Source organism: Schistosoma mansoni, chromosome 4, assembly GCF_000237925.1.
Source record: "Schistosoma mansoni strain Puerto Rico chromosome 4, complete genome".
Classification (NCBI taxonomy): domain Eukaryota; kingdom Metazoa; phylum Platyhelminthes; class Trematoda; order Strigeidida; family Schistosomatidae; genus Schistosoma; species Schistosoma mansoni.
The window spans coordinates 19,777,311-19,798,918 of NC_031498.1; the positions used below are offsets into that span (position 1 = coordinate 19,777,311).

The window sequence follows — 21,608 nt, forward strand, 5'->3', positions numbered from 1 at the left end:
TTGATAATGCTACAATTCGAAAGTTAGTTTACCAGTCTCAGCTACTATACTCTGTCGTTTATTAGATCTCAAACAAATGTTGACTGGTCTTAATGGCGCCACTAATTATTGGCTTCACGCGGGAATAGTACGATCAATGCACATCAAACAGATATTAATTACATCATAAATAAAACTATGAAATCACTAGCATTTATTATTAGCATAATATTCATTGCGTTCATCTAGATGTGTTAATTATTCTATCACATACGCTTGGGGAATAAATTGGCAGGTTCGTCAGAATTATAAAAAATGATCTTAATTTTCTGATCGCAAACCAGCTAAGTCAAGAATAGTACGACATAAGCTAGTGTACATGAATGAGTCACCACGAATACGTTTCATCTTTATTCCAAGCATTCGATCATGCTGGTCGCGAGAATTTGAAGGCAGACGGGAGGAACCTTTAGAAGAAGTCGATGTATTGGTAGCCATCCCAGGATGGTTTGAAATTTCACTTGAATGCGCAGGAACCATGGGGGCTGCTGGTGATGTTGACCTTAAAGTCATTCGACGCCGAACTGAAGCTTCGACTGCCCTAGCTGACACATAAACCAGTTCCAGTTCGAATGACAATACGGTTTTCCCCCAATCATTGGCGAAAACGCACAGGAAGCCAGATCTACTCGGAATAGAAAAAGATATTGGATTTATAATATTCAGCTTTATAAATGAATATCTTTGTGAAACTGACTATAGAAAAAATGTTGTTTGAATGAGGATCTACAATTCCAATAGCCTGCGAAAGAAAAACTTACTATGTTCGCCAGTACAGAAGGTATACTGGAAGGCAAATATAAAATTGATATAATGAAATCATGAAAACACAGTGATACAGTAATACTTCACTATATTTCTACATTCTTATAAAATTCGTTATTTTTCAATAGTCTAAATTTAACACTCTGCAACTAATAACAACTCATGATCATTCTTAGTCTTAAAAGTAGAAAGTTAACTAATGATTTAACTTTTAGATCGCAAGTTTAATGATTTTGCCAGGAAATATTTAGCATTATGATTACGGATAATATTAGTGATTCAATATGGGAAGATATTTAGAAAATTTCGAGAATTCGGCTATGCAAGCAGTACGTTTATAAAGTTATCAATTCTAGAGATGTTACATTCAATAATAAATAATAAATTTCAACCAATATAGTCTTTCTTAGAGCAAACTAACAACTTCTAAAATAAGAAGAGATTTTTAACTGAGTCAACAAAACGAATGACACAAAAATTCAACAAATGTTTTGGGACAAACCCTTTAAGAGTAAAGCGTATGGACTGTTGCTTTAACGCTGCAGTTATTTGATCAAACACCTGACCAGGACTCAAGTCGTTTCGTACAATTAACACATTGTTTAAATGACGCGTTTTTCGTAACCGATCTACAACAAGCCGGCCATCTGGCACGACGTTTTTTGGAGTAAGAGCTTTTCGTAGACGCCCAAAATTGCGCCAACCACTAACTTCAGGGACACGACTTGAACTTGTCCCACATTCATCAGCTGAACTTTGGGACTGTGAGAAATCATCACCGACGACGCCAGGACTTGAGTGGAGAGATGCTATTTCATGCTGTAATTGCGATGACAACGATGAGTAAGCGGTAGATAAGTTATCCTCACTAGTAGCTTCAGTTACCGAAATAGGACGTCTTCTATATAAATAAAAACAGAAAATGTTTACAATCTAAATTTGATGAAGTCATTGAAATTCTATTTTTTCTGTCATGAAAATCTACAACGGCAACTAAAACTGTAAAAGAAATATACAAATAAATAACTGACAAAGACGGTAATCCGCACTTTATTAGCTGGACTGAAATTAGTCTAAATAATCACACAAAAAATTTGATACAACTGGAAGGATATACTCATAAAAGATTTTCGGCTGCAACTGAACAAATATAGTAACCAGATCTCATAAGTGAAGCTGTCAATAGTAAGGCAAATATAAAAATAAGACATGAATATGCTCCAGATAGGTAAAATGATGGTAAAGTGGCCCAATCATAAAACGACAGATAATAAGTCCAAGGGATGGCGTTCATCTGTTAGGGATGAGAAATAAACGCAAACCCTTAAGCCACTGTTTCTTATATTGTAATGGACCCAATTGCATAAGATGTGGAAGACAATTTTGTGTGACATTCCCGAACTTAAAATTATCCATCCAAAGGTGTATACGAATTTTTTAGCGTAAAAGATCAGGACTTTATAAATAATCAAAACTTATTGGTGAAAACACGAAGAGGTTGAACGTGAAATTCAAGATCTCAGATCAAATATTCGGATACCAAAAAACTAAGTCTGTCATATTTAGCGGCTGGTCATTGGCAAGTTTTGATGTGCGAAAGTCGTTCCTAGACGTCTATTTTATCGAAAGCTTCAATAAACAAAACTTCAAAAAGTCTGCTAACTTACTTTTCACTCAACTGTGCGTTGTGAAAATCATGCGTCAAATTAATGAGCTGAGAGTCAACGGAACGACTGGGAGATAAACCAGGATGATCTGTAATTTTACCTAAAAAATTGATCAATCTTTAAATGAAGTTACAATTTAACGGCGGCAAAACAGATACCATTTTATTGTGTTCAATATCTGAAAGGTACGTGTTAAATCACATTATAACAATAAATATTAATTTGTCAGAAATATCGAAGTTATCCAATTTCAGGACAACTACAATGGAAAACAAAATTTGCACTGGTGAAAAAAAACACTTTATCTAGGGGTGGGAACCGCAAAAATGGGAATATTAGAATGTTATGATTGATATTCTTGAAAAGTTCAGAACGAGACTTCAACAATAAAATCGCGAAGCGACGTTTTTTTTCTAAATAAGGCTTGACAACAAATGTGCATCAGCCCAAGTTGCCGTATTACATCGGCAAGGCAAGAATAAATGAAAAATAGGAAAAATCGAAATTGTAAGAAAGATTAGGTAACGAAGAATACATTTTGAAGAGATAAATTTGAGGAATAAACAGTGTGAAATAATATTAAAGCTTGAGACTTAAAGGAAAATAAAGAGCGAGTGTATCTTCAATAGTGTGGTCGATTTTGAGGCATTTTATTTAACATACTTGCGGATCCCCACTAGTTTTTGTCTGACTACTGGAACTTGAGTAGATAAATATTTATGATATACATACATAAGTAACCATATTTATTCTGATATTGATAGGATATTCGCTTGTTCTAACAACTCAATTATTTGTTATCAATATGAGCTGGTTATATATTTGTTAGGTTGTAGAAAATGGACATGAGTGATATTTCTTTGAAGATTCTTTGATACAGCTCAAACCCATTTGAACTAGTCTAAATGCACGTAAAATTTGTTATATATCTTAGAGGTTTAATATTTATATTTAGATATTCATCTTGTATTGCTGTATTGTTCAAGATAGGCTGTTAACTGGTAAATCTTACACGAAAAAATACTGATGAGTACTTACAGCACATGATAATTAACAGTAAAAACAAAACTACCTCGAGATTGAAGGTTCATTTTATTCACTGGAACCATATCAGTGTAAAATAACTGAGGAGGACAATTTTCGATTTCACCTTTAGTATGACCAGTTCTGTGTTTATTTTGAGTTGAAAAAATATCATGTTTAGATGGAGAGAAAGATGAATTGAGCTTGGTACTTTTTTCAGCCTGAATTGGTATCAAGTAAAAACAGCGATTTCAATATGATGTTGCAAGGTAAAAAACAAAACATTAAAGTATGGTGGATTTATAGCTATAATCAATGCAGTCAACAGCAGTAATTAAATATGAAGCAAATTATTTAATAATCAAATATTTCCAAACATTATGAGCTAACACTTAACACCAAACAACCAATCGAAGTACCGGATTCAGAATAGGCTGTATGATAAGCGGCCTGATGAACATTTAATATATAAGCCAAAGGAAATATATTTCATTGACATAGGACTAGTTACGTTATGTACAGTCACTATAGACACATAACATTATTGCATTCATATTATCACTATTTCTAACAAACTGACGAAGAATCGTGAAAGGAGTGTTAATCTTTATAGCTATTTTTCACATGATTATCAATGCTCATTAGCTTAGACGAACATAAACTGATTCTATAGCATTATACTTAGTTAAAAGTGTTTTTTGATGTTTACCAAAACAAAGACCTATTATTAATCGGGACTAACCGTTTACTGATAATAATGCATACAAATAGCCCAGCAAAATCTAAATCATCTGTCGTAGAAAATAATTTATTACAAAATGTTATCATATAACTCTGTATACTTTCATTGAGATTGGAAAACAATAATTATGGGGGATGCTCATAAGTTTGAAAAAAACGAGTAAACCTATAAGCCAGTAAATAGGAAGCGAATACTTTAAATAAAACAACATATCATTAAAACAGTAGGTGTAAGTCCAAAAATTTAATTTATTTTGACTAGTAATAGCGGACTTTCAAATTAGAATCAGTCAAACATCATCAGATGTGTGCTAACCCAAGTCATCATATCGCTATATATATATCAAAAGATATTATTCTTAATGTTAACCGGATTGATAAAATTATAAATTAATTATAACATTTATTTTACTAATACAACAGCTGCTTTACTCTAATAATCAAAGTATGTAACCTAGTCGAGACTAAGCATAAATTTTACAGGTTTTTTAGAAAAGATAGATGAGATTAACAAAAAAAGGGATGCAAGTTAGGGTCGCTTGGACTTACCCTTTTTTATTAATTCAGGACTGTTAGAAATGCCTTAACAATGTTATTTTTGCTTTGTAATTTGAATACTCACGTTTATCCGGCCGGAATTCTATTTTGAATCAGAAGTCTACATTTTTTGCGATGACCGATGCTTTACCCTCATTAGCTCCTTTATCTAGTCATGTTATTGTGTTTTGTGTTTTCTCTAACTTATCAGGTACATAGGTATGATGCGCACTCTAAATATGAAGGCTTATGACACTGCATAGTCGTTCAAACTGAAGTAGGTGGTGTGGAGTTCAAATCAGGGACGTGATAGCTGAAAGTTGAACACCTTGACCAATTAGCCAATGATCCACGTATAACCAATGTAAATAAGCGATTATACACATAGATGAGTTGTACTATAATCTTAACTTTTTTGTCAGGGTAAACGCTCTCTTATAAACGAAAAACCTTCATTTTTTACTGTGTCCCTAGTTTAAAGATGGTTGTGTAATTATAATTACTTTATCTTAGGCTTACATAATCCGAAGTTACTTACTTACTTACGCCTATTACCACTCATGGAGGAGCACAGGCCGCTCACCAGCATTCTCCATCCAACTCCGAAGTTGGTATTCAATAATATTCAATAATCACCTGAGAGTATGGAATGCGATTTGAAAATCAACTGTCTTACCATATGGTGTAAGCTTTAATCCCGCTTCACTTACCGCGACCACGGCAACCAGACATGTGAGGAGGTAATGTGGTTGACCATCTGTATTTTTAATTTTATAGTTTACTGATGTTTTTGAACTCTTCCCAGCAGAAGGAAAAAGTATATCAAGTGTAAAGACAAATGCTAGGATATAATCCGAATAAGAATTAATTTAGATAAACAAATGATATAAACCAAAAACAGTTAGAGGACGAACTTCGATAAGTAAATCAGAGGTACTGGATTCATCAATAAAAGCAGCTTGCATTAAGTTGCCAGATCTAACGTGCAAAGGGGCTCCGGGTACCGATGATGGGACAGTCAGGTTTCCACGGTGTAGTGGGGTACTACTTGGGGCTGAAGCCGAAAATTTTTCATCTCGAACTTGACGACAAGAAAATGTATGAAGCTTTTTGGATGGTACTGCACTAGGAGGCGGATTACTGCGGCGTTGAAGTCGGATAAACACATCCTCCTCCTCCAAAACTGATTCCATTATCATATAAGTGGCCATAATATAATCATATGGACGCTGTTGAAATCGAAAAGATAGGCATTCTAGTAATGAAAGAGTAACTGATAAATCATTTATTATTATAGAACGAATAGGTTAATGAACAGAATGTGAAGGTTATCGAAGGTCTATATGTGAATATTTCCCAGTTTGGAAATTTTCAGTACTGTCCACTTACAGTTCAACACAGGGTCGAAACCATGAAGCTCTGGTCTCGTAGTGTGATTCGTACCATTTACACAATCAACGGAAGTCGAAGCATTTTTATTTCACAATTTTATTGTATTCGGGATATAATGTGAACATTATGTACTGTAATCAGTGTCACTTAATATGGATCCGACTCGATTACCTCCACATATCACGACCTCCCACTTGAAATTCTAGGAAACAATTTCGAAAACATAGTTAATGAGCGCAGAATTAGATGGTTTGCACTGACGACTACAGCTATCATATGTATTATGAATCAAGAATAGGTACAGAACCCAATTTTGACACTCCAAAAACTACTAGTTTAGTCTGTCTAAAATCGTTTTTTCGACGTATGCATTGATTAGATTCTAAACTACTCTAATAGGTATTTGAAAAAACAACAACACATTATTGAATTAATCGCATACAATGGTATATCATATCATTCAAAAGTAGACAGGTGCGCTTTGAATCCTGGAGTCCGAATTACGGAGTGATGGTTTGACTATTTAACTAATAGTTTATACCTGTGAAGTAACAGTTTGAATGACACGAAGTTATAGCTTATCATAACACATTAATTCGCACTTTTGCAAATCGATACTGCTAAAACTGTCATAAAATGTCTCCATGCATTCAAGTACATTCAATATAACGAATCCATTCATTGAAAAGACATGCCTTGTTTAACAACAGTCAGTTATAGACAAAATAGAACATGGTATATGTGTAAATCAACCTAAACTGCCACATTTCACATCACCGCAGATAGAGATTACAGTAACAATATGAAATTAGAAGAGGAATCACAATAACTGTGGTGGACAGTTAAAAGTAATAAATAGCATTCAAAAGAAACGAATAAGATTGAAAATGGAGAGTATGGAATGCATTACACATAGTTTATAAGAGAGCAGTGAATTGAACGAACATAGATGTACCTTAGCCGCTATATTTTCATTTGGTTACGCATGACTAATCCAAATGTGTTGAAATAGAATTGTGATGGAGAAAAAGAATACACAATTATTTCAAAGTTGTTTTATGAAAATGTTTATACCTTTGTAGATTTTTTAAATACAACTTTTAAGAAAAATCAAATCTAAGAAGCAGGGACGTTTTAGGTAGATGATGGACATCAAAAGTGGACAATCATGAAGAAAGGAGAAACAAATATTGGAAATAGTGGTTAAGGCGTTTGACTTTTAGCCAATAAGTCCCAGATTTGAACCGCACTCCATCTACTGCGGCTTGGATAACCGGGCAGTATCACTAACCCTCATAAACAAGTCACTAATCAATGAATGAATCAATTTATTACTAAGATGGGTTTTTTATTTAATCGATATGTATTACAGCTTTCAAGTGCGGCAAATCCCTTAGTGCTAGTTGTCCGTTAAAGCAACAGTTCTTGTGCTTTTTAGCTGCTGAAAAAGTAAACGGAAAAATAAAATCTAGGGGTACTTAGCACGTTGGTGTTACCTTAAATTATCAATAGTACCAGATTATAAGATTATATTGATCAATCAATAGATCAGTAAAGGAAGCCAACCACTGAATATTCAATTAATATTTTTAACTTAAATACAAAGACTAGTTTGAGAGTAAACTAGTACTGAACATACGGTTTTTCTCATTCAGAACTAATAATAACACATTAGTGGTTTACCTTAACAAATTAAGTGAATAAAACAGAATTAATTGCTTAACTAACGCAAAACAGCATAATAAATACATAATTCCACCCTGAATTATCTTAATACTAACTAAACTGTATTGAACAGAAATTTCAGTATTACATTATAGCTTTCATAAATCTAACTACAGAGATCCGAAGATGATTTGAAGTTGCATAGGTAGAATAAAAAGTGTAAACGTCGATAAATAGAATTAATTTTCAGTTAAATGTATTACTCCGAAAACAACAATAAAACGACTAACTGGTTCAATCTGTAATGGGTAATTTAAATCCAATAGACTCAATCATATACAACGTAGAACCTGACACATATGTGTGTCAGTTGAAGTTGCTTCATCAAACTAGCACAGCGAGATAAAATTATCTAGACAGATCTCAGAGTGATGGGAGCAGTAACAGTATTAGTAGTAGTAAAAAAGATTAGGTATAGAGAACAAAGGTATAAGGTCATTTCGTGATTCAGAAACCATGGGAAGGTAAAACGAAATTCAATAGGGAAGGATAACCAGGACAATATATATACTGGCATCGACAAAGTGTGTTGCTAGTCTTTCGGAGAGTCAATTATTGGTGAGGAATTTACCGAGAAACTTAAAGTAATTGACAAATTCAGAAAGGAACAAACAGCGTCCGTACTTTTTATCTATTCAAGTGATGAAGTATCAAAAACTATAAACGTGAAATATTCCAAACATTATCAACATTTTTGAATCCTTAATAAACTGATGATGCACATTATATTACTCCCAAGGAAGTGAACGTAGTATTTAAAAGTACAACTAAGACTGTTCATAATTACTTTAAAGTAAGTGATTTTCATCTCACATAAGTATCTTCAACTCCCACCTGGCTTATTAGGAATTATTTCTTGAACAGTGGGACTGTAAGTTTAAAAACTGTCATAATTAAAACCTACGAAGACATACGGAAACAGACATAAAATATATTCAACGATTACTTTTTGCAACATCCGAGCAAGCTCCACTTTTGGAATCCGAGTGTATGCAGTGATTTCAGCGACAATTTGCATATTGAGAGGCGACAACTACAGAAGAAAAATCAAGTTGATAATTACTGAGTATTAACCAAGACTATCGTGACAAGTGGAAACATGAAAGTGTGAAATGTATATGCAAAATTCATAAAAGAGTATTGCTTGAAATAAAATTTCTTGACTTTTCATTTACCAGTTTATCTGTACATACTTAGCATGATTACACAAATGAATGGTGATTGTACAGGTTTCCTTAAAGTTGATGTATGACATCAAAAACCAAATTAGATGTTATTGAACAAAGAATCTGACAAACGTCCTGTAGTTCATCATATTAACAGAAATCACAACGCAATAGCTAAAAACATAAATATTTGTTATCAATAGTCTCGTTTAGCCTTTGATAACTTGTGTTACTTGTGACGTAGATGAGATGTCAGTCTGCTAACCGAGGGGCGAGTATACCGTGCAGCAGTCAACTCCATATTATTTTATAGATATGAAACCTATTCTACAAAGGCAGAAAAAATAGATAGGCTTCAGGCTTCTGATCATTAGTGTCTTCGAAGCATTGCTTCCACATTGCATAAGTACTGGGTGAGTAATACTGAGGTTAGACTTAGGGTACCAGGGAAAAAGGCGAACCGGGTGATGAGGCTAAGAATCCTCATGAATTGAGGTGAGTAAGACATATTTTGTGTATCACAAATCACTTCCCACAATATGGGTTGAAGCAGGAGTAAATTGGATGAAAGATAAGAGTGACCAAACCAAAAAGTGATATCATCCTATGAAGTCATTGACTGTTGGTTTGCTTCATGTCGCCAGGTTCAGACTGCTTGATTTGGGTTCACGCGTTAACCACAACCAGTGGTTAGAGACGTAGAGCTGCATGACTCAAGATCGGTCATGGTAGTTTAGATACATTTACTATTTATCTTCCTCAACATCATGAATTCTAGTACTGCAAAACACACTTTTTCTTTACATATTGAACCATATTCTTCATGTATATTCTTTCCCACTGTCATTGCTACCACAACAATTTCGACTCCTTTACCATTTATTTTTTAAAATTTCGTGGTTTTAGTGTGAAATGCCAAATTGGGTTGAGGCAAGTGAATTAGGATCCAGGTTATGACTGGGTACTCATTAATTCCCATTTCAATTAATAACCTGAATATACTTTAAGATGAATTATTAACACGTACTGAATTTCTAGTACATCTTTGATGTTGATGGGTCAGCGCAAATTTTGTTGTCTCGCTGTAAAATCTATTAAAAACTGATTAGCTTTGTTTTCTATTGCACCTGGGTAAACAAGCATTTTGATCTGATAGACCCATTCACAAAGTACAGGCTTAGGTTATTCCGTTCTGAATCATATTTTGATTTGAAGATTAGTATTATCATTCTAGTACTTAGACCGGATTAGATGGGGCAGGACTTCAACCTACACTGCATGGCTAAAACAAGTGGCTTTGAAGTTGAAAGACTCGGCCTTCAACTAATAGGTTACAAATTCGAAGGTAACTAAACTACGGTTTAGGTAGTCGTCCAATAACCTTCAAATAAGGTGTCTCTGAAAACCAAGTAAATCACACCCATGCTTTGTTATTATTTATTTATTCAAACACATAAATATTGGTACAAGGAAGCACCAGATACATATGCGCCTCACAAATCTCATTCGATTTGTGTGAGGGCTATGACACTACCCAGGTGCCCAGACCAAAGCAGGTGGTTTCCTTAGGCGACCACACCCGGAGCCTTTGACCTGAAGGTCTAGTCCACAAGGTAGTGGAGCATCGTAAGGAGATGCAGTCCCATGGTAGCCGGTGACCAACGATTGGTTCATACGCCATTTGCTCCCTTAGGATACTGGAGCCCATGTGCACCATTGGTTTGGAATCAGGGTTTTCCAACTCCCCTAGGTGAAATTCACGAGTCCACCAACCTGGTTAAAGCGCCGGAAATTCGCTTTTCGTCCTCTCGATTTCGTAAACAACACCCCCGCCACGAGAAGGCAGTGAGTAGGACTTCCCTGGCACAGGCTATATATTCGCGTGGCCATGTGAGAGCATTTCGAGAGAGAGCGGACTCTCCCCATGCTTTGTTAGTGCATGTCTAATAAACAATATGATTTTCCGAGTTATATACTTTGTCCGGGTGAACAATTACTTATTAATGAAATGACAAAGAAATATGCAGTCAATGGTAACTTCCATTTTATTTTATTACTGCTGTGTAACTTCCAAGAACGGTCTAAACAATTAGCGCTGAACCTCCAGATAGGGAGGCTAGTTACCATACACGATATATCTCCACAATATTTAAAAAGCAACAAAATATTTCCAAATTTCTTAACGGCTAGATAAAGATCATGCGGACTATATTTTAAGAACTTAGAACAAAACTATTAAGGCTTAAGTTATCACTTCATAGTACCACAAAAAAGAGGAAATTAGCAAAGTGAGAAAACCAATGGATGTGGAGTGAATGCACGTGAACCATGTCACAAAGTCTTCAATCATATTACGTCAGGCATTGTTATGAAGTTTCTAATAACTAGTGAGAGGATTTTCGGTCATAAAAATCAATAAATAAAAGCCTAATCGATAGATGAAAGTAATAGCATGTGAGTGAATGACAGCTACTCACGAGACAGTATTACTGACTTAAGCCCTCGGATAATTGAAAATCAAAGACAAGACCACAAAAAGCAAATGTCCAGGGCTTTAACTAGGTTGGTGGATATGGAGGATTCACCTAGGTGATTTGGAAAACCCTGATTCCAAACCAATGGTGCACATGGACTTCAGTATCCTAAGGAAACAAATGGCATATGAATCTATTGTTGGTCACTGGCTACCATGGGACTACATCTCCGCGGTACATATACTAAAATTGGAACGATACAGAGAAGATTAGCATGGCCCCTCCGCAAGGATGACACGCGAAATCGTGAAGCGTTCCATATTTTTTTAGCCCCCAAATGCCCTGATACAGCCGAGAGTGGGGAGAGTCAGCTCTCCCTCTCGAAGTGCTCTCACATGGCCACGCGAATATATAGCCTGTGCCAGGGAAGTCCTACTCACTGCCTTCTCGTGGCGGGGGTGTTGTTTACGAAATCGAGAGGACGAAAAGCGAATTTCCGGCGCTTTAACCAGGTTGGTGGACTCGTGAATTTCACCTAGGGGAGTTGGAAAACCCTGATTCCAAACCAATGGTGCACATGGGCTCCAGTATCCTAAGGGAGCAAATGGCGTATGAACCAATCGTTGGTCACCGGCTACCATGGGACTGCATCTCCTTACGATGCTCCACTACCTTGTGGACTAGACCTTCAGGTCAAAGGCTCCGGGTGTGGTCGCCTAAGGAAACCACCTGCTTTGGTCTGGGCACCTGGGTAGTATCATAGCCCTCACACAAATCGAATGAGATTTGTGAGGCGCATATGTATCTGGTGCTTCCTTGTACCAATATTTATGTTTAAATAATAATAATAATAACAGATACAAACAGCTCCATTTTATTGTCTCTGGTTACAGCACTGAATAACCAAGAAGTGAAAAAACACTACTACGTTGATTCGAACAGTATAATACATTTATTTCGTACAACCATAAACATTTAATTTTAGTCGGACTTATTTGCTGTTCTCTCAGTCAGCTACAACGTAGGACCAGGCACACATATGCATCGGTTCAAGTTGCCATACCTCATTAGCATAACAAGATGAACACCGAATTCATAGAAGTAGTTACTTCAATGGTAGTAATATGTAAAAAAGGTTGTGTATAGGGATATAGTACAGGAAGAAAGATATAGAGCAATTTTAATCTCACTGTTTAAGGGAAAACAAAGAGTGTATACACCTACGCCATTGTGATCGATTCTGAGCCACGTCATACAGAGTTTCCAAACATTGGTTATGATAGTCAGGCGGACCCCAACCAAGTAGTCTGCATCTACCAACATAGCTCAGACTAAAAGTTAGTGAATTCAAGGACTGATGCCACATTTTGGTTTGGCCGCCCCTAACTCTCATCCAACCATCCCCAATACTAGTCAGCATAGCGCGTCGTGGTAATCGGTGATCAGGCATACGTAACACGTGACCCGACCATCTAAGTCGATGGAGATTTATGATCTCATCAACTGATTTGCCATCATTCAGTAATACCCTGCGTCTAACCTCGCTATTACTTACCCAGTAATCCTAGCAGATGCGAGTAATATTTCTAATGACCACGTTTCACAGCCGTAAAGTAGAATAGAACGAATGGCTGCGCAGTATACTCGTCCTTTAATTGATAGTCGGATACCTCGCCTTCTCCACATGTGACGTAAGTTGGCAAAAGCCAAACTAGTTCTCTAAATCCGTGATGAGATTTCGGCAGACACCAACCCATTAGGGCTGATCAGACCTCCAAGATAAATGAAGTTGTCGATGCGTTCGACCACTTCACTCCCTATCCTTAGTTCAGGTGTTGACTTAAGCCAGTCCTGAAGCAACAATTTACATTTAGAGGTGGAGAAGCGCATTCCAAACAACCTGGCATTGTTGCTCAGTGCTACTAAAATACTCTAAATTTTATCAGCGTCTTCACCAGACAGGACTATGTCATCTGCGTATTCTAAGTCGATAAGTGGACCTCCTGGTGGGAGATCAATTCCTGAAAATTCGGTCGAAGAGTTATTTCCAGCAGTAGGTCTATAATGAAGTTAAACAAAAATTGGGATAGTGGACAGCCTTGTCGGACACCACTCGAGGTTGTAAAATCAGATGACAGTTCGCCATAAGCTCTCACTCGACTGGTAGTGTTCGAGTAAAGAGCCTTCATAAAGTTTATGTACTTCTGAGGTACACCTTTCAATAACAGACACTGCCACAGAACCTCTCGGTCTACAGAGTCAAATGCTGCTTTCGAGTCAAGAAAAACTATCATAGTCGGACGCCGATAAACATGTCTGTGCTCTAAAAGCTGACGAATAGTGAATATGTGGTTGATGCAGCCACGACCAGGTCTGAAGCCAGTCTGATTTTCTCGTGTTTGCAGTTCACGGGTCTTTGTTAGGCGCCTGATAATTATTGAGGCTAGTATTTTAGATGCTATGTTGACCAAACTAATCCCTCTGGTTATCACAGGGTGATTTTGACCCCTTTTTATATATTAGGACAATCAGTGATTGCGACCAGTCGGATGGGATTACGTCCAACTCCCAGATTTTAGCTAAAATATTAGTCAACCTAATCGCTAAAATTGGACCACCATATTTAAAGACCTCTGAAGCCAATCCATCTGGACCAGCTGCTCTTCCTAGTTTGAGATTAGCTATAGCCTTTTGAACTTCAGCTACAGTCGGTGGACTTACTTCAATGTTCCATTCAGACTGTTTGGGAATGGTGGGTAACTGTAGAGTAGCTGAAGGCCAGCTAAACTGTTCTCTTAAGTGTTCCGCCCATCGTTCTAAACGTCTGGGTTGAAAGCAAATAGGAGTCTCATCTTTTTCCAAGATTGTCTCACCTACACTTGACTTCTTAATTCCGGTTTCTTTTATTAGTCTGAAGAGCTGTCTTGTGTTACCTATAGCTGCTGCCTTCTCTATCTCTTTTGCTTTCGTTGCCCACCACTGCTCACGGTCGTTCTTTAGACTTTTGATTAACCAAGATCTGATTCGTTAACACTCTTCATTGTGTTCAGAGCCTGATAAGATGAGTTTACGAGAGTCTATCAGTGCAATAGACTTAGTAGAAATCCATTGGTTTTTCGTAACCCTTTGGTTGAAATCACTGATAGATGTTACTGCTGTTTCCACAATTGTTCATATATGTGTCCAAGCAGCATCTGGGTCAGCCTCATTTTCATAACTACCTAAGTGTGATCTCAGTTGTTCCTGAAACCTACTTTTGGCTTTCTCATCACTGAGTTCAACTGTAATAGGTCTCCTAAAATGTCATTTTTCTGCGTCCAGTGAGGCGCAAGCAAATGCCTGCTCCTATTAAAGCATGATCGGAGTCCAAACAGGTATTTCAGAACAAGAGACAGTCTTCTATCGAGCCTCTCCAACGATGAATCATGACAATATGGTCTATTTGAGTCCATCGTTGGTTTGGTGCAGGTGGTCGCCATGTTAGATGATTTCTCTCTTTATGCTAAAAATAAACGACTGTCTGAGCACAGTTGCAACAGACGATCACCATTATCTATTCGCTGAGCCGGAAAACTAAAATATCTGCCTAAATGTCTTTCTCTTTGGTTTAAGCTACTTACTTGGGCACTAAAGCCACCTGCTACGAGTACTATGTTTGAATGTCTAGCCTTCTGAAGAAGTTCAGTAAGTTTTCTGTAAAAGTCATCTTTTACTTCATCCGGGCTGTGGTCAGCGGGAGAGTAAGCGAAAACGACGGAAAGGCAACGATGTGTATCTCTATCCTTCCGAGATTTTACGGAGCCGTTCAGCCGAACAGCATATAGGCGACTGTTCTAATAATGCTTGTTCTGCTCTTGTACTTAGTGCTATACCTACAACCGCCAGTCCACGAGAACTAGTCATCCGGTCACCAGATAAACGGAGGGTGTATCTCGTTGGCTCCCTGTTTTGGCGAGGTGAAGTTAAGTGAATGACTACACTAGGATCCTGTATGCGTGTTTCGGAGACACAGCATACATCAATCGTACGATTCTAAGGTTTTCGCTAAGGATGCCTGCTGGCCGATTTGACATAAGGTGCGTATATTGAAAGCTCCAATGTATAGTTTGGGGCGAGGTTTCAGTAGACCTGGGACAGTGTTTTGCGCACTAGAATCGTTGGCCATGGTGACATTTGAGGAGGAATTCAGAAGAGGAAGTTTGGAGTTGAAAGTCGAGGTGGCGGGTGAATAATAGGAATTAAAGAGATTGATTATGAATACAGTGATCTTGAGTGCTGTTAGAGGTGTGAGGGCAGTTACCACGTTCCAGTTGCCCACACCGTGGGAGGGTTCTTCTGGAGGTACTTGAAAAGGAAATTGGAATAGAGGTGGTCTTAGTGACCTGAGAGCGTGACCGCAGTGCCCAAGGGACAACTGCTTGAGATCGGTCACACACCTTTTTGTGGGTAGTTTTTGTGTTGGCTCTGTACTTGTCAAGACCTTACTGCCGGAGACGGATATCCGCGGGATAAGGCGAGGTGTGCATTTTTAGGGTCGAACTCTTCAAACCCCACCTCTCTTTGTGGAAAGGCAGCATCGCTGTTATGCTGTCTGAAGGGAACACGTTACTCCCGTCACACCTTTGTACAATCAGCAGTGCGATTTCGCTTTCAGACCTTGGGTTTGCTGCTTTTAGTCTTACCGCTATTCAGCCGACCTGTCTGGATCTTGAGGAACGACTGTTACAGCCAATATAGCTCAATTGGTCCATCACGATAGGCAAGCCCGAGCACCACGTCAAAGGTAACAGCAACGATCGGGTTAGATAAAACTCCCAAGATAAGCTAAGTGATCAACGCGCGGGACTTTACTAACTATTGTCAAACTAAGTATCGACTTAAATCAGTCCTGATTCGACCTTTTTCATTTCGAGGTAGAGTCACATTCTGAACATTTTCTCATTGATACTTAAGGTGTTCAACAGACTGTATTTCATCGGAGTCATTAACAAACAGCACAGAGTTGTCTGTGTACTCGACAAGTGAATTTCCTGATAGATCGGTCAATAAAAATCGTGTTTCACAAAGTAAGAGTAGACTGACGATAAAAAGGTTGGTTTTGGGATTTATCACACGAACCAATGTCTCGCCATTCGCTTTAGGTTGACTATATATATATATATATATATATATATATATATATTCGAAAATCCCGATCGTATTCAAAGACTAATATATGAACGAAGAAAATTCGTTTTAAGAAATCCTCCTCAGGTTCTACAGTTATATCCAAATTAATAGTCCTAAATAATAATGCCATGACTTTAAAAGAGATAGTAAACCTGTCTGCTGCAATAACACCTTATAGGTACAAAAATGCATTGGCAATAGTGTTTGATAGGAAGTTCAGACAAAACTCAATACGCATTCCTTTGTAATAAACCTTTAAAAAAACACTAGTATTTGAATATAAAGGTTATAGTGACAGTCTAGCGCAGGATGTGTTTAAGCAGGATTAGTTCGTGTTATTACTCATGTCCTTTTAACTGTGAATCATGAGTAACTATTTTATGTACAGAGCACGTCGGTTAGTTGTAGAGTAGAAATTATGATGGTCATGACTATATCGATAACGAATCACGAGCGCGTTTTGGCGAAGACCAGACAAGTAACAACAAATGTAAAATATTACTAACATCTAACAATAGATAGTGAAATGGATTCATCAGAAACAACCTATTTGACTTACCGGTATCTTTTCTTCATCCAGATCCACAGGATGACCCATAAAGCCTTCAACCACCCACGCATGACGTCTGAGTTCATCCATTTTTATACGCTTCTTCGGATCAACACATATCATTTGATTAAGAAGTTGTTTGCTAGTTTTGCTAAGACCATCAGGAACTGCAAACAAACCTTTCTGATTTTACATGATGTTAAGAATACTTCAACTTACACCAATTATTTGTGGGAGCTCTTCCGGTTTTGTAGGGTCAAACGGTAGACGACCACAAAGTAATGCGTAGAGAATGACACCCAAAGACCAAATATCTGCCTGGGAATAAACAAAACCTAGGTCTTTATAAACACACATAAGCGAGCACAAAGTTCTTAAATGTCACTTTGGGACTAACGATTTACAGATGGTCTAAGACTGAGATATTTTGAAAGACGAAGGCAAATCATTTCTATGTGTAAACTGTATGGAAGAAAATCCAGTATCAAATAGTCTTGGTAGTTTTAATAAACAGTGAGATAATGGCGGTGATATGTTGCAGACACACCAGATTAATCGAACGTCTTTAACTAGGTTTAAGCTAGGGTAGCAGATTTAAGAAGACCTGAACTCCCTGAGTTTGATACTGACAACTCAGGATTAAGTGTATCCTTTGATGAAGCTGTCCTTTTGCAGTTGGGACTAACGTAAACAACGAATAACGTTCGTAAGCAATGCGTAGCGATGAATAGTGAAGTAGGTTAACTTAACAGTCGTTTGATAATATAAATTTGACCAGTTAACTAGACTCAAAATACTTGTAATGTATAAAACTATGATGAAATGTAATAACCCAACTAGGAAGAAATCATCTAATTACTTACAGCACTTCCTGAATACTCCTTGTTAGCCAAAACTTCTGGAGCTACGTAAGCAAATGATCCACAAAATGTGTTTAGCATTGAGAGGTTATGACCCTACAAATTGTACAAGACAGAATTACTTACCTTTGCACATAATCCAAAGTCAATTATTCTTACGTTCTGATCATTATCCAGCAGAATATTTTCCTTAAAAACTCAACTACACTATAAGACTTACTGGCTTTAGATCACGATGAGCAAAGCCTCTGCTATGAATATATCCTATGGCTGAAACAATCTGCCTAAATATGACGCGAGCTTCAACCTCAGATAAGTGCTCTTTCTGAAGTATATAATCAAACAACTCTCCACCAGGAAGATACTACCAAAAGTATAAGAATTAGGCGTCATTACTTCCAAAACAAGGTAATAGTGTGTCTGAGTCTCCACAACTTGATACAACTTGTATATGTATTTGTGGTTAAGCTGTTTAAGAGCTTCTATTTCACCCTTGACTCGATATGCATCAGACTATATGGTTGGATAAATACGTTAACATTATTACCCCGAGCTTCCTCTTATCCAGTATTTTGATAGCAACTTTCTGTCGTGTAACTGCATGAAGTGCAACGTACAAGACGCCAAATGATCCTTCGGCAAGAGGTTCACAAAACAGGTACAGCCCTTGGAGAGCTTTAGGAGCTACAAGTGCCATTGACCGAAGGAAACCAATGCGCGGTAACAACCTTCGTGCAGGTAGTCGAAAGTTAAGCCTACCGCTTTGAACGGAAATTTTTACATTCGATTCTATTGAACGAAGTAGCTCGCATCCTAAAAATAAAGTAACATTTTTAACTAGTTATACGCTTAGTGAAAATGCATTAGTTTCGATAAAATATGTGGCTCATCAACCCTTACTTGAGTGGTTCCTGTGATGTCTTCGGTCTTTAGTAATAAGGATAGGAAGTCTATTGACCTATATTAATCCTTGCAGTTTGTAACACTGTGGAGGTCCAATCTCGTTTTTTATATATCAACAGGAATTGCTGATATTACGTGTTCTGGTAGAGAATTCCAGTTATTCACCACTCGGTGCGAGAAACGAAACTCCAGACGTAGACTATTTAATCTCGGTTTTTGAAATTTCTCAGAATGTCTTCTCCAATGACCGGTCCTGGACGGGAGGAAAAGGTAAGACATATTAATACCAGGGTAGTCTTTCGGTATGAGACGAGCCAATATTCGATCGCCCCATATTCTAGGTAAGATAACGGAAATAAGTTTAAGTGTTTCAGTCTGTCTTCGTAAGATAGGCCAAGGAGACGTTTTACCATTTTAGTCCCTCGTCGTTGGACTCGCTTCAGCATATCCGCCTCATACTTGAAACGAGGACCCGCTGCCTGAATCCCATATTTCAAATGTGGTCGCACGAAAGTCGAGTATTATAATCTAGACATTTCTTCATCCAAATACTGAAAAGACCTACGAATAGCCCAAAATACTCCATAGCCTTTTACAGCAGCACCCTTACAGTTACTCGAAGTTTTGAGATCTCTACTTACTACTGCTCCTAAATCTTTATCGTTTATTACCTTGGATAACACGAATCCACGCATTGTGTAGTGATAAGAATCATATTTATTCAATTGCATCACCACACTCTTGTTTGATTTCACTTCCAGTGACTGTCTGTCCATCCATACCACCAATGAATTAAGATCATCCTGTGACAGTATTCTACCTTACATACTGTGTATGGGTCTCCAAACTTTTATGTCATCGGCAAAGAGTAGAATGGATGACTTCGCTACAGTCGGTAATTCATTTACATAAAGTAAAAAGAGAAGAGTACAGAGTATTGTGCCTCGGGGAACTCCTTTTTTGACAAGTTCGCACGTTGAAAGAGCGCCTTTTACCCTTATTCTCTGTCTCCTGTCATGGAGAAAGTCACTTACCAAGTCTATGACCTTATAATATGTTCCAAAAGTCTCCAGTGTTAAGACCCGAATGGGAGTCCTTACCAAAGGCTTTACTTAGATCTATGAAAATTACATCTACGTTAATATTCCAATCTTTTGCTGCAGTCCAATCTTCTCTTACATGTATGTTGTTCCATGCGTAGAAGATTATGCACGTAGACATAGTTTATAACAGCCATCCGAATAATCATTCCTACTAGTTTCACAACTGCACTGGTTAAATTAACGGGCCAATAGATACTAAGTCTCCACTCTCCGCCTTATACATCGGACTAATTAATGCGTCTTTTCAGTCTCTTGGGAGTATTTACTGCATCGGAGACATCAAACAGTATGGCTATAGGCTCAGAAATTACATCTGACAGAACTTTCATAATCCTTGGATGAATATCGTCAGGACCACTGGACTTATCAGGCCTGAGATGCTGAGGTAGTCTTGAAGCAGAACCTTTCTCAGTAACTACATGATCCATTGAAAAGCGACCCCAATCACAACTAATCGTTGATCGTTCCTCATTGCTGATAGAAAACGTTTTACTAAAATATTCCGATCCAGCTTCAGCTTTTTCTTCATCGTCTCATGTCAATATTAACAGATTTTCTTGTACTGAAAGTGATGGGGTTTCATCACATCCCTAAGTTCGCCTTTTTATATACGAGAATAACCGTTTCGTACAATTCTTACAATCCCTAACCAATCTTTTTTCATACGACCGTCTAGTCTCACTCATTAGCGCTTTACAAGCATTCCTAGTTCTACAATGACTGGATCTGTAGTGTTTTCAGCCAGTAGAGATGAATATATTCCAATGCTTTTTCCTACGTCTAAGATGTTCCTCTGCTCGTTTAGTTATCTATGGTGGACATTTATTCGGTTTACGTGGTACTAGGCATGGTATAAACGAGGACGTAACTGAACTAAACTTGCCTTCAGATATGAACCATTTCGCCTAAGCTTTTGATGAGGTCAGTCATATATCTTATCAGTTTGCTGCCGATAGACTTTTCTGACTTATATCAAAATGAGTGACTAATTAGGGTTAGGGTGCACTTTATATTTCTTCTGACCACATAATGTCATAGGAGAGGGCCCCAAAGTTCAGTTCTGAAATTTTTTCCGATTTTAATTCGTTTAGATAACTTTCTTTAGTCACAACCTAAAATTTATCAGTTTTCACCGACGATTTTACACTCTTTAGGACAGTTTGAGACCAAGATGATTGGCCAGCACATCAGGAGGACCTGACTAGACTACGAAATCGGTTTGTCTATTGACCGAGGTTCAACCATTTTAAGTATATCGTAGTCCATTCGTGACGTACTGAAAGCCATATCCACGACTTAGAGGATTCTCATCTAGAATGGTCATCAAATTAAGAAGACTCAGATGTATTGGTAGCTTATGATCAAAACTTTTATGTTAAACGTGATAAAAGTGCTATTAGAATAAACATTCCATTGAAAAATATGAAACACATTATGGTGTAGCAATAAACAAATACCCAAAAGCAATAGCTCCGTAAGTGTTTGACATTGGAT

The 21,608-nt window shown here is 37.4% G+C and overlaps 1 protein-coding gene across 1 annotated transcript in view; it reads right to left on the minus strand.

The window, feature by feature from the left end:
• Positions 1–300: 300 nt before the first annotated feature.
• Smp_166150 (serine/threonine kinase) overlaps positions 301–21,608 on the minus strand; it is a gene marked incomplete at both ends in the record, with an annotated part of 30,245 nt that continues 8,937 nt past the window's right edge. The window contains 13 exons of the mRNA XM_018797117.1: positions 301–664; positions 1,307–1,705; positions 2,472–2,571; positions 3,544–3,715; positions 5,687–6,001; positions 8,836–8,922; positions 17,258–17,431; positions 17,468–17,566; positions 18,112–18,204; positions 18,235–18,297; positions 18,329–18,472; positions 18,505–18,621; positions 18,656–18,913. Coding sequence (XP_018652191.1) covers positions 301–664; positions 1,307–1,705; positions 2,472–2,571; positions 3,544–3,715; positions 5,687–6,001; positions 8,836–8,922; positions 17,258–17,431; positions 17,468–17,566; positions 18,112–18,204; positions 18,235–18,297; positions 18,329–18,472; positions 18,505–18,621; positions 18,656–18,913 — 2,385 coding nt within the window. The remainder of the gene's footprint in view (positions 665–1,306; positions 1,706–2,471; positions 2,572–3,543; positions 3,716–5,686; positions 6,002–8,835; positions 8,923–17,257; positions 17,432–17,467; positions 17,567–18,111; positions 18,205–18,234; positions 18,298–18,328; positions 18,473–18,504; positions 18,622–18,655; positions 18,914–21,608) is intronic.